At 37.4% G+C, this 14654-nt stretch overlaps 1 protein-coding gene across 4 annotated transcripts in view; it reads left to right on the top strand.

Annotated features, from left to right (window-relative positions):
* LOC127425433 (eukaryotic translation initiation factor 3 subunit H-B) overlaps positions 1–14654 on the top strand; it is a 101106-nt gene that overhangs the window by 74260 nt on the left and 12192 nt on the right. For all 4 annotated transcript variants that reach the window (XM_051671453.1, XM_051671450.1, XM_051671452.1 and 1 more), the window contains 2 exons: positions 3630–3729; positions 5397–5546. In XM_051671453.1, the coding sequence (XP_051527413.1) occupies positions 3630–3729; positions 5397–5546 (250 nt within the window). The remainder of the gene's footprint in view (positions 1–3629; positions 3730–5396; positions 5547–14654) is intronic.

Genomic DNA, 14654 nt, shown 5'->3' with positions numbered 1-14654 from the left:
CCAGTCAGTAAGAATGCATGAAGTGACCAAGTGTAAATACCCCCAAGGATATGAAACACACACATCTGAAGCCCAGCAATGTACTGGTGGTACTCCACTAAATAGCAGATAATTCTGCTCAAAATGTTGCATTTGTACTTAGATAGCTAAGTACCACTGGGTAGCTCAGTGGTAAAAGACGCTGGCTACCACCCCTGGAGTTCACTAGTTTGAATCCCAGGGCGTGCTGAGTGACTCCAGCCAGGTCTCCTAAGCAACCAAATTGGCCCGGTTGCTAGGGAGGGTAGAGTCACATGGGGTAACCTCCTCATGTTTGCTATAATGTGGTTCGTTCTCGGTGGGGCGCATGGTGAGTTGAGCGCGGATGCCGTGGTGGGTGGCGTGAAGCCTCCACACGCGCTGTGTCTCCGTGGCAACGCACTCAAGCCACGTGATAAGATGTGCGGGTTGATGGTCTCAGACGTGGAGGCAACTGGGATTCATCCTCCGCCACCCGGATTGAGGCGAATCACTATGCGACCACGAGGACTTAAAAGCGCACTGGGAATTGGGCATTCCAAATTGGGTAAAAAAAAAAGAACTTCACCTTTAAAAAACACATCTCGAAACACCTGCATTCTATTCTATTCTTTGTGCTGCCATGAATAGAATTAAGCACAGCTACACTGCTACAACATAAAAAAATAAAATAAAAATACAAGACAAAAATCTAGATAAAGTTAACAACTACACTAAACAACTAGTTAGTTGTTGGACACAGGCTCCACACCTCCTCCTCACTCAACAAACAGGGATGGTAGTGCCGTAAATGCTCTTTGATCACAGCATAGATTGGACGTAGACATAAACTTAAAACTTTAACTGTTCTTTGCACCCCTCCTCCATTCACGCCCCCTTCCATTTCTCTCTCTCTTTCTCTATCGTCCATGCTGTCTGTAACTTTCCTCAGACTTCCCCTCATGCCAGATGTTTATCCCTATCAGAGTGTTTGTTCAGTCTCCTCCTTGTGGTGGAAGGCAGGCCCTACTCACTAAAAATATATCAGACACCTAGCAGCTGCCAGAACCCCACCCTGCACCAAGCACACTCTCCACATGAACAATGAAAGCATTCAGAGGGCTGATGGGTGCACAAACTGTGGCTTGAGGGATGTAGTTTCATATGTTGTTCTGGCTCTCAGGTACAAGGGGGTTGGATATAAAAAGCTAAATGCAAATGAAAATACATATATTAAAGGCATAGTTCACCCCAAAATGAAAATTCTGTCACTACTTACCCTCATGTGCTTCCAAACCCGTGGCATTCAACGAGAGTTTGTCAGAGTGACCAGGAACTGTCAAACAAATAAACACAATTAAAGTAGTCCATACCACTTGTGCGCTATATTTTAAGTCTTCTGAAGCCATTCAGTAGCTTAATGTGGGGAACAGACTGAAATTTAAATCAGTTTCTTTGTATGTCTAGAGCTGTGTAAATATTTTTGAAATAGTTCTTCTTTTGTGTTCTTCAAAAAATAAATAAAAATAAAAATAAATCATATGAGTTTGCAACAGCACAAGTAAATGATGATTAGGTGAACTATTTATTTTTTAGTCAAAGTTTATTGTATGGCTATTAGCCATTTTACCTTTTTTAATGTCCTTTTTGCTCTATGCACAAATAACGAATATTTTTGTCTGGAACTTTTTTATCAAGATCAGACTGTACTAAATCCCCATCAAGTTCTCATTAAGCCTACCTTAACCTTCAATTGTTAGTCTCTTTTCACCCAAACACCCACATCTGTTCCTTACACCTATCCCACATCCTTTCTCTACTCAGTTGATCTTGGTTTTTGGCCAGAGCTGTGCTATTGCTATATTGCAGCTGCCATTCTGGTGTAATTGGCATTGGTTTGTTTCATATCACTGACCCAGGAGTAGGGAAAGACTATTCATAAATAATAATAAAAAAGAGATTAATTAAATCTGCAGCGCATCCTATCTGGGTGTACTTTTTTTTTTTTCTAGGTTTACTGTGATAGAAAAGGTTTAGGTTTTTTTTATTTTTATTTATTTTTTTTTTTTTTATGCTCATCAATATAGACTGTTAACTGTGAAATTGTTATTTTTGTTAATTTAAGATTGTGTACATTGTTGTAAAGGGCACTGTTGCTACTTGTGAAAGTCGAGTGTTGAGGATATCGCTCAAAAGTGCTGCATAAATAACGTGTAAACCGTGAGTCAGTCCTCCATCTGCTTTAAAAAATTAGTTTGAGAACACTTTTGTTCCACTCTTGTGAACAGGTACTTGAAGAATGCTAAGTGAATCTTACCTTGGTCTGAGGAGATCTTGAGATCGACGTTCCTATGTCTGAAAATGTCCCCATTGGCAATATTAGAAGAAAAAAGACAGGGAATGTTGTTTGCTTTCCACAGTGTCTACAAGCATTAACTATGAGTCAACAATTTCAGAACCATGCAGGAAATTCTTAAATCCTTTCTGTGGAGAATGGTCAGAGCTTTTGCCCATCTTCGGTAGAACACTTATGATGCCTTTTTGAGGCAAATTGTCAGTCTTCTGACAGTGAAATTAATCCACTCTGACTAGCTGCAAAATACTTTCCCGCAAGAATCTAGTGCATCTTTTCTAACTTTATAGCTTACATTTTACCTGTCATAAATGGGTGTTTTTTTACTACCTGCTGCTGTTATTTTCTGGTCTTCCTAAAGATATTTGATGTTTCTGAAACTGATTGATAGATAAATGTGCTTTATTGATCAGGATAACATGATTATACTGTTGTTTTATTTTAAAAGGAAAACTACCTGTGCTAAAGGTCTGAAGCCTTTGGTGTGTATAACATAAAATCTGCTTCCCTTACACTCCTAACCAAGCATGGTGCAAAAACGTGAGAAGTGATAAAAGATCTAATTTGAATAAAAAAAAAAATCATACAGATTATTTTGTTGATTGCTTGGTTTCTATCTATGTGGCGTTGTGCTGGGTAGCCTCACCCACAGTGAAATCTCATTGGTCCAATATCCCACTCCACGTAACTTTATATAGAGTGCAGCAGTCTTGCTCCGCAAATAAAAACCCCATTAATTTTCTCCATCGGGAGTAGATATTTAATGATAATTTATTAAACGTTGTTAATCAATGTTATATGCTTCTGTTGAAGCCATCAGTCCATGTTATTTCATCTTCATTAAAAAAAAATTTAAAAAATGTTTTTAATAGAATGATTTCTGGTGAAGAACTACACTACCCATGATCCTGTAGGGCAGTGATCCACCAATATCAATAGTTTTATATCTTTCCATCAGCTTTAATTAGATTGTCATTTGTAATGTTTCATGGGATTGTTGTTCATTCCCTCATTTAAGCACATTAAGATGTCTTGTACTTTTGTATTTTGTCAAGATTTCAAATACTTTCATGCTTCAAATCAGGAAGCTAGATGGTTGATGGCACTGTTGCACTGTTTTACTCAAAGTATCTTCTGTCTGGCTGTGACTGTGTCAGATTGCACAGCAGTTTCACATCAATGTGGACAGACAAATTGCTTGTCGCTGGAAAATTGTCTGCTTAGGACATGGGATAATAAAAGCAATAAATGTTTTGTTTTTGGTTCTCTTTTCCTGTAGATCCCATTAAGACATCTCAGGGTTCTTTGTGTCTCAAGGCCTACAGACTGACCCCCAAACTTATGGAGATCTGTAAAGAGAAGGACTTCTCTGCAGATGGGTAAGACTCAAAACAATACATAAACACACACATACAAACAGACTCCCATCTCCTTGTTTACTTCAACCTCCCAGCCACCAAAAAAAAAAAAAAAAAAAAGCATCAAAACAGAATTTGTCTTTGAAATCAGTTGAATAATCAGTCTTGAGTGCTTGTCTAATGGACCGATCAGTGATGTAGAAGTTGAAATCATTCAATCATTTAATTAGAGTGAGCTGCTCATGTAGTGTCTTTCACTCCCACATTACAGGACACTCAACCACAAGCGAATTTAGAGATCTTAATGGGGGAGCTAGTGGAAGAGACGTACATTGGGAATGAGTGGGAGATTGTTGTGGGGTCCAAACGAAAGACAGGGAGAAAAATGTTGTGTGTGTGAGAAAGAGAGAGCTTTTTGTCATTTACTCACCCTCAAGTTGCAGTGTCAGAAATTAACTTATCCATTAAGGGGCAATATTTGCTTGTTGTTACAAACCTGGCTGACTTTCTTTCTTCAGCGGAAAACAAAAGGGAATTTTTAATGATGCCCGTTCACTGATTTCCATACAATTGTGAAGTGCCTTAACAAACGCAGTTCGATTTGGTGTTTTGACATAATTGTGCACAAAAAATATAAATAAACTCTAGCAACTTTCCTTGCATCCAGCTCCCACATTGGCAGGTCCCATTCAGAAGTGATTTATCCCTGTGCCATGTAGAGCTATTTAGGTTGTAGTCCAAAAACCCGGAAGAGAATTCACCATGGGTTCCCTCTGGATTTTCCTACGGTTTTTATAATGGGGTTTTTTCAACTTATGAGTAAAATAAGGTCTGTGGTAAACATTACTTGATGATACGTGGACATAATGTTGTACAACATAAATTACACACAGTCATACCTCAAACGTGAATTTTGAAGCTGTACTGAATTGCATACTTTAAAAAAAAAAAAAAAAAAAAACATGCAGCGGCCTTTAAAATTCACGTTTGAGGTATGACTGTGTGTAATTTGTAGAACAGAACGTTGATGTATCGTCAAGTAATGTTTACCACAGTCCTTATTAACGGTCTTTGAACATTGCTCCCTGGCTCACAGTTTTTTTAGATCTTGCGCATGAGTGCCATGTTTTTAAGACATCCATCAGTGTGCCATAATTCAAAACGATGTCTGTCATGCAAGAAATACGCTTAAACTATCCTGATGTGGTATATCTGCCTATTCGGCTCTGCGTGTACGCATGAGAGAAAGAGGAGAGCAGCCATGTGAGAGTGAGAAATTTGCACTTTTAATGCAAAAATAACTAACGTGCCACTTTTAAAAGTACTTTACGTATGAGGTTAGATGCATTAGGGAGGTTTTATTTTGATGGTAGGCTACAAGTAGTAGTACAATAAGTTCATAAATTAGGGTGTTAATAATTTTCCACATTCGCATGCAGTGATTTGTTACTGGCAAATGGCATTGAAATGCTTGCAATGTAGAGCCCTGGACATCCTTCAAATTTTTTCCTATTGTGCTCCGCAGAAGAAAGAAAAGTAATACAGATTTGGAATGACTCGAGGGTGAGTAAATGACAGAATTTTTTTTTTTTGGGTGAACTATCCTTTAAGTTATGTGATTTGGTAAGGGTCGTTTTTTAGAATCTGACACTTGTTGATAGATGGGAAAATGTTTTGTGTCCGTGCAGGCTGAAAAAAGCTAACGCAGGGTACGAGAACATGTTCGAGGAGGTGCCCATCATCATCAAAAACTCTCATCTCATCAATGTTCTTCTGTGGGAGCTTGAAGAAAAGTCCACTGTTGCAGATAAACATGAGCTCCTCAACCTTTCCAGCAGGTATAACCATATTCACACCCAATTAGAAGTGTAATATTTAAAAATGAGAATTAGGGCTGAAACGATTAGTTGATGTTATCAACAACATCGACGATAAAAAATTGTCGACAAATATTTCCATTGTTGAATAGTCGTTTGATATCATTTAAAGTAACATGAGATCACATTAAACTCTAATGATGATGCACGAGAGCAGCACTGCAGTTCGTGCCTGACTGACTGACTGAGGAGAGGAAGAATTACACAGCTCACAGTCCAGATACACTCTAAACTTTAACAGCTGCAGGTGATGTAGATCGCAAAGTATGAGGGAATTAAAATGCAAAAATACAAAATAAGTAAATATAGAAGCACTCTCGTTGTGGAACAAGCGGAGCCGGAGCTCTTTAAAGGAAACACATTGGCATTACATCTTAAGTGCAGTTATATTTAATGCGTTATAGCTTTATTAAAGTTCAAATAATATGGAAGCAGGTCATGTAAATAACTACAAACTCCGAAACTGGCATTTCTCTGTGCGGTGAGCACCTCTTCTATGAGTTGCGCAAATGTCCAGATCTAATGGGGAGAGATTGAAACTGCACCCGGCTGATGAACACTCTGTCGCAGGGATGCTCATCCATCGAGCATGCACGCTTAATGCAGCTAGATTATAACATGATTGCTTGCGACTTATTGAATCATAATATATATCACTGTACATTTCTTATTGTGAAGAAAATTGGCAATACGCTGCTTTATTAATAAGAGAGAGGGTTTTTTTTGTGAGTTAAAAATGGATTGAAGTGAACAAAAATGTTTTTGATTTGTTTTTGCTTTGGCTTGTTTTCCAATATAAATATCTAAAACTCCTTTAAAACAATGTACATTTACTTTAGCAGCTATACTGCAGAAGAAAAAAATTGTTTTCTGAGAATGTTGAATATAATATTAAAAATACAAATATTTTAAAATGTCTTAAAATCCTTTAAAAAAAGATGCATTCACCCGAGAAGCAGCATATAAGATATTTAGACTTGCTTTTAGAGAATAGATCTTGAATATAAGTGTATTTTGTCTTTACTGCACTCGCAGAAGTATAACCAAATGACAAAATACATTTATGTACAAAATACACTTATATTTAAGATACATTCTCTTTAGGGATTTTTAGACTATTTTAAATGGAAAACAAGACACTAGAAAAACAAAAACACTTGATAACAGTAGGATTTTTGCAGTGAATTTCTTTACTGAATTACATTAAGTATTTTTCCCTTTAATTAAGTGAATGTCATTTAGAGATATTTTTAAAAGATGATTTTGTCCTCTTTATTGTTAGTAAGCACGTTTAATACATCATTTTAATTCAGGGCACAAGCTGAATATTTGGTTAAGAGCGAATGATTAATCGTCGCAATAATCGCAGAATAGTCGAAAAATCGTTCTAATAATCGTTAGATTAATCTGTTATCAAAATAATTGCAGCCCTAATGAGCAGTAACTCATCATCTGTGATGAGGACTAATGTAGAGGTCAGTGCTGCCCAGGTTTGTTCCTACAGGGCGTCTGCTTTTAACGTCTTTCAAGCTAGACTTTCTGAAATGAAATCTGAGAAAAATGCTTTTGATAACTCTGAAACAGTAAAGGGTGTTCACAGTCCTCAGGTCTTTTACCTCTTGAACTTGAAGTGAGCTTTCGAAACATGACAGTTCATAAGTGACTGTACTCTTGATTGTGATAGAAGCTAGTCTTTTATCTCTCAGGACAAATGTGTTGAAACATAGCCCACATCATCACTTCCTTGCACTGCAATGAAAATCCCATTTTGCCACATTGATTGTATATGGTTATGTATGGTTTTATTACTGTAAACTTGTTTCATGCTGTTCTGCTTTGTATAAGCTGCTTTCTCCGTTGCAAAGCAAAATAAGACATTGATGTTAATATCATGAGCGCTTTCAAGCGGAGCCAGCTCAGGTTATAAAAAATGGTTTTGAATAGATCGTGCTGGTCAATTTTCTTTTCAGTTCCCCTGTTTGTCACGGTGGGCCCTCAGTGATCTAACAGATGAGACAATACATCTTATGCTATCAACATTTCACATATTTCTTAATTTAAATTCACTTGCCATGCACAGCTTTTAAGAATCGGTTGGTGAAGGAAGGAGAGGTTTGAGTTTCCAATTATCATTTTAATCTATTAATTATTTTATGAGCAGCTATGGTTGAGATGATGCTTTTTGAATTGTCAAAGGTCCAAGAGGGTTTGAAGGTCTCTCTCGGCTGACTAGAAAGGGAATTTTATCTTTTTAATTTGTCTCTTGTAATTTGGCCTGCCAGATTTAGTTTTTCTAGATGAAAGGAAGAACCTTTGTCGCACTGCTTAGGACTTGAAAGAATACATTCATAATTAACTCCCTCTCTGAATTTAGAGGTGCACACAGACACACACACACAGCCAAAATGCATTTACACATGCACAGTGGTTGTTGACAACATTATTTTTCAACATCCTTAGGTAAAAATTCTAGGTAAAAATGTATATGAATATAAAATGGAAATATAGTTTTGAGTCCCCATTTTCACCTGGCATTAACATGCATTTTCGGTGATTGGATTGCAATCACCGTATTGGATTGCAATCAGATAGCACTTGACCACTTTAAATGCCAGGTGTAAATGCACCCGAGTCATTGTGCAAATGCATTTTCGTTATTGGGATACAACTACACAAATTATTATTTATGTAATGAGGTTGCACGACAGTCATCCATTGTTCAAGCATTGTGATGCAGGTTCTTGGATTTTTTTTATTTATTCTCCCATCGCAATGTGAAAAACACAACAGACACTGCGTTTTGCAATTCTGTCACGCAGTTAATTATTCCATAGGAATACACTTGGAATCTCTCGTATCTTTCCTTAAATCCCCACTCACGCCTCTCTCCTGATCTGTTTTCTAATCACACTTAGCATCCTTTACTGTGGAAACGTTTCTAAAGTAGAGATACCTTATTATTTAACTGTCAAAGTGATGGAAAGCATTTGAATTATCCATCGATGTTTTTTAAATTTTACAGTTACCGCAGCCTCTGATATATATAAGTAGCTTTTTTCATTTTGCGTGGGTAAGTGTAGACGCATTTGTCTGCAAGGTGTAAATACAATCCAGCTAAAGAACATCCAGATACTATCAAGATATGAAACGCATGTTAATGCCAGGCATAAAGGGGGCCTTAGAAGCCTTAGGTCACAATGTTTTTTTGTTTGTTTTTTTTTAACCATTTTAATCACCTTTTCGCTTTCTGCAGTTTACTTAAAGTATGTCATCTTTTACATTTTAAAATACCTCCTTTCCCAGTGACAGATGGAGGGGGGAGTCTTTGGGGAAACCTCTTTGAAAGCAATAATTATTTTTGCAATTCCGTTTGGTGCTGCTAGTGGTACAGAAATTACACACTTCACCTTTAAATGGTCCTGTGATGTGACAAATTAATTTTGAAAAGTATAAATATTCAATGTAGTGTCTCAATTATTATGAGACCTAAACTACATTTATAGTATAGTATAATGATAAAGAAAAAAAAAAAGCTGTTTAAATATAGTTTTTCACTGATTTAGCACGTCACATACCAGACCATTCTTCGTGTTTACACTGATATTTTTTAATTTTATTTATATATATATATATATATATATATCTCAGTTAAAAAAACTCTTTAAAAAACGAAATACCAGAAAAGCACTCGCAGACAAGGCGGATTTATTGGTGGCTTTTCTGTTTTGTTATTTTTCCAGATTTTTTTTTTTTTTCTTTTTCTTATTTTCTCCCTCCTTCCCTGCGCTTTCTCCACATCTGTTTAAGTTATCTCTTTGCAGTCTGGTGTTACCATAGAAACCAAAGCAAACACTGAGCCACTGAAGTTTCACTAACACAATACAGTACCTCCATGTCTTTCCTCTTGCTCTCTTTCTCCCTCACATCCTTGCTTTCACTTCAACCCAGCTTTCCTCATCTGGGGGTTAAATTGAATGGCACTTTTTTTTTTTAGCTAAAAGAAAAAGAATTATGAGTTTTGCAGTACTTTGGCGTAAGGAGGTGATTTGGGTGGGTATGTGGGAATCTGTTATTCAGGGGTGTCTGCAGCCCCTATTTAAAATGAGCTCAGCTCTCTGAAGGGTCCAGTGCTAACCCTTTTCAATTCCTTTCATTATTTTGTTCTCTCACTCTCATGTTCTGGGCACCCTGGTTCTCTGGCTCCCTTGAAAGAATGTGTTTGAGTGTGTAGCAGGGGGTAGTCCAGATCCACTGCAACGTCTTTGGTAACCACAGTGATTTAGACGTGCGTACATTCTGTATATCACCTCTCTCTGAAACAACCCCCCTGCAAACTTACGCACAGAGTTTCTTCTTCTTTGTTGTTGCTCAAAGCTTGGGTACCCAGGATGGGGCTCATGGGTAGGAGTTGTTGCTTAATCTACACGCAAAATCATCCCCCTTTGGATTGCACCAGATCCATCATGGCTGTCAGTGTTGTGGTGTTAGAGTTCCATCTGGCCTCAATGTGGCTCCCCAAACCACTGAACTCCATGATGTACCATCCCAGACTGTTTCATTGGACTTCATTGACTCTACTCAATGATCTGGACACATTTGGCCTGAAGCCTCCCTTTGATTGGCCAGGAACGAGAGCGGGCTCCTCTGATCATTTCCTCCACATAAATCCAACCATTCATCACTCTGGTTGACTCCAATAACAAAACAGCGTTGTTGGTCTTGTAGAAAATGTGGTGTTTTTGAGCCCACAATGTTTTTTTGTTTTTCTCTGCCAGCCTTTTAGAGTACACCAAGTCTTTCGTCATTCAGTGCTGCAAACTCATCTCTTTTTCTGTGTAATTCACCAATTTGAATTCAATTTATGTCATTATACATTATAATAGTAAAAACAATTCTACTTTTGAAAGGGCACAATTTATTTGATTTATTTTAAGCAAGGCATATGGGCTAGCCATGAAAATATTTTTGTGTGTCATTTTCTCAGAGTGCTTCATACATGAGTCCGATATTTAAAACACAAATTTTATTTAATAAACTTGTCATGCAATGTCTCATTAGGAAACAATGTAAAGGCTGAAACTATCTCTACGCAAGGACGTGTTGGATCGCAGACACTTCTAGCTACTCAAGCTCAGTTTTGTGCGTTGTTGCATTCCAAAATGTGTTGGACCACAATTCATAACACAACAACATTGTCACTAGTGGTGGTATAGCTGACATTAGTGTGAGCTGTCCGCTTCTATGGTGAGTTTTCTCTTTTAGCCAACTACATTCATGGCAGAGCAACAGTTTGAAGAGTATATTGCTGAGCAAGTAAGGTAAAGTCAATATATTCATAGCAACATACCTGAATAATAAAACATACAGTTAAATGACACAGACTTTTGAAGGTAATTCTATTGCCCCTTGAGTGCTGGGGTTTGTTACCGCTACAGTAAAGCAACAACACACGTTATGTATGTTCAACCGCACCACAAATTGGCAATGCGCTTGCATCTGCATACGAATACTTTCGGAAAGTATGTTTCTGGCCTAAGGCTCAGCCTCCCTTTCAGAACGCCTCTGTCAAATCTGTCGCTTTGCCATAATTGCTTTCCCAAAGCACAAGTTCTCCACCATTGTCTGTAGTTCTCCTTGTCTGTGCTTTGTTACTGTCATATGTTCGATAATTGGTTAACATTATTTTAGGCTTCATACTTGTTCTTTGTATGTTTTGGCCGGTGCGTGTTGTCTTATGCTGTCTTGGCACACCATGAGTCCTGATGACCTAGACCTTCCGTCAATAATGCTCCAAAATAGAAATGTGTGATTTTAATGAGTCACCTTTCTTCTGCAGCTCCTTTGACTGGGACACTGCATTCCCCTGTCTGCCGCTCGACTTTCTTAAAGGTTCCATTTACCGTCATGGAAGTTGTTTTCCTTCCTAATCAAATAAGAAGATAAACAACTTCTAACTGTTTTCAGGGGATGTTAATAATATTCACTGACTCATTTGAGACCACAGTCACTAGTGGTTTATTTATGAAGACAATTTTAGATCAGCAGAGATTTGTTTTGATTTGTTTGTTTGTCTGTTTTTGAGACAGAGTGAGAAATGTGTGTGTGTGTGTGGGGGTGGGGGGGATTACATTTTCTCATGAAATTAGCTTAATCTGACAAATCATCCCTTTGTAGAGTTCCTTAAAGGTTAAAATGTTTATATATATATATATATATATATATATATGCGTGTATGTAGTAGTCTATAATATAATTAATATAATTAGCTTTTGTATATATTTATTGTAAAGTATATGAGTGTCGAATCCAAAATTAACAATAACATTTAACTGTACATCTAATGGAGCTACTGGCCATTTGGCATCAGTAACTTTACAAGGAACATAATACATATGATAAATATAATTGTAAGAATGATAGACTTAACCTTGCTGATGTAAAACATAACATGAGGGAATCAAATCAAGGACAACCCATCTAGTGAAGACAACATCGGTAATTTTCATAACTTGCACATATTCTAACTTTTAACACAATGGGAGATTCACCATCAAGTTTATCTAGGATGCCTTTTTTTCTCCTATGACAACTCCTATGTGGAATAGTCCTCGCACTAAGCACCAAAATATGAGAAATAATATCACTATGGTTTTTCAAATTTTTGTGTCAGGTGCAGTTTGGATTTGTCATTTGTCAGGAAAAACAGCAAAATAATGCCATTGTCTAAACCAATAATGTTTAATAAAAATAATGCAAAATACAGTTTCATGGCCAAATAAATATTTATGGCCAATACATTTTCTCAATTCACCTGCCATTCGCAGAGCAGGCCAGTGCCAAAAAGTTACTTTTGGACCATAGGTATGTGTATGTGAATGTACACTGTAGGTTTGTATCTGTGAGTTTATATATCAACTGTGTATGTGGGTGTATACTCTAGCTGTGTGTGCATTTGTATGTGGGTGTGTACTGTAGACTTGTGAATGTGAATATATACTGCATGTGTGTATTTGTAGGTATTTACTCTATAGGGTTAGGAACTGAGAACCATTTTTTAATGATTGGAACATTTTTTCATGATTTCTGGTTCCATTATTGGTTCCAGAAAGCGCATTCATCTGCCAATGTGGAGGAAACAACATACTCGAATGCTCTGACAATTTTTCCTGCTCTACCATTCAGTGGCACTGAAGGGGAATTTTTTGGGGGGGGGGGGAGATTATCACAGTCTGGAATATGTCAATGATTAGCAACAACATTGATTTTGATGCATTATTATTTTTTGTGCATTGTCAGATTTAAAAAAACAAAAAAAACAACTCGCACTCAGTACCTTAGAGGACAAAAATGTCCACGTCAGAAAACTGCCATAAAAATATCACTGACTTTTTAACCAACATCAGTCCTGATCATAACTACCAAATATTCATTCATTTTCAGGATTTTAACTCTTTAAATTCCAGTTTGTTTACAAAATGCCACTGTTGTTTTTCACACACACACACACACACACACACACACACACACACACACACACAAAACACACTCTGACATCCATACCAACACACCCACACAATTTTAGCTGCATCATTTATTCAGTTGGCCTGCAGTGCTCTATAATACAGCAAACAGAAAATGGAAAAAAAGCATGTATTTGCTCCATAGGCTAAACATGAGAAAAATGGTGCCATCTGGTGGAAAATATAACATTTTTTAATTTTGATGCCAGGGCTCCGTAATGAAAGCATAATATCATAGAATTCATTAATTTATACTTTAATGGCACTGAGATCAAATATTGCAGTTTTAATGGGGTTCAGTGGGGAAATTTTTTTCCTTAAGGTCCTGAGTGTAACTATTTTGTGTACACAGTGTATTATTGATGTATTATAGCAACTGAGGTTGAAAATATCAAAATTCCCCCCAAAATACACACCTTTGGCAAAATTTATGCCATTGGCATTAACACAAAACAAAAATAAAAAGACAAAAATGTCCCGAAGGTCGCACAAGTATTAAGAACATGTCAGTGTACACCTTTGTCAAACGGATGCTTTTGGACCATCTCGGTTGCGTCGCATCATAAACGTACGGTTTTAGGTCGCTGTGTCAAGTTAAACGAAGTTTGAAACTTAGAAAAACAAGTATTGAGGTCCCTGCTTTCGGATTTGCGCTCCATCAAGCTGTGTTTGAACACAAGAACGTGTTCTCATCTTGTGTTGTCTGCCTTCGGTAAGTGTTGTTTTTTTCTGTCTGTTTAACCTGCTTGTTGCCTATACAAGGAGTTCCTCTTACTGCCCCCTGGAGAAACCAGGTGGTACTACAAGCTTGAATTGTTTAGATAAAAGGAGTATTCCGTATTACAGTCTGGGGACATAATTAATTGCATCAGAGCTGGCGCGCACTTACATAAAAATACACACAAATGTGTGTGTGTATACACATACACACACATTTTTATGTAATTGTGTGCTGTAGGCATGTGTACTGTATTTTGGTGTGTGTGTGTGTGTGTGTGTGTATGCGAGGTTGTACTGTGTTTGTTTGTGGGTGTGTGTGTTTGTATGCGGGTATATACAGTAGAGTGTGTGTGTGTGTGTGTGTGTGTGTGTGTATGTGAGATCCAAATAGCATGGAGAGAGGACGATCCATGGAGCTCATTGGACTCTGAATAATGAGGTGGTTGGTAAAAGATGGAGGTCATACAGGGATGCGTGCCCTCATTCATCAGAGCTGGCACGCCTCCACAGAAAGTCCCTTCAGAAACATTAAAAACTGCTTTCAGGGCCACACACACACACATCCCCTCTTTCTCTTTTCTCGCTTTCACCCTCCACAAGCTTGCTTTGTTGCAAATACCTGCAGAGCCAGCAAACTCTATAACTTGCCATGTAGGGGCAGATAAATAAAAAATAAAAGTTCACTGTAGGTTATTTTATTTATTTTATGTTGTTCTTAGTCCAGTTAGGCTGTGGTTTACACACTCTCCAAATATACAAAGAGCATGTTTCCTCAAGTTGTGACATCTTTGTTGTTTAATGTAGTTTTTACAGTCATCAACCCTAATCC

The sequence above is a fragment of the Myxocyprinus asiaticus genome, chromosome 34 (genome assembly GCF_019703515.2).
Source record: "Myxocyprinus asiaticus isolate MX2 ecotype Aquarium Trade chromosome 34, UBuf_Myxa_2, whole genome shotgun sequence".
Classification (NCBI taxonomy): domain Eukaryota; kingdom Metazoa; phylum Chordata; class Actinopteri; order Cypriniformes; family Catostomidae; genus Myxocyprinus; species Myxocyprinus asiaticus.
The sequence above is the reverse complement of the archived record's forward strand: the minus strand, read 5'-3'. Positions and strand labels throughout refer to the sequence as shown.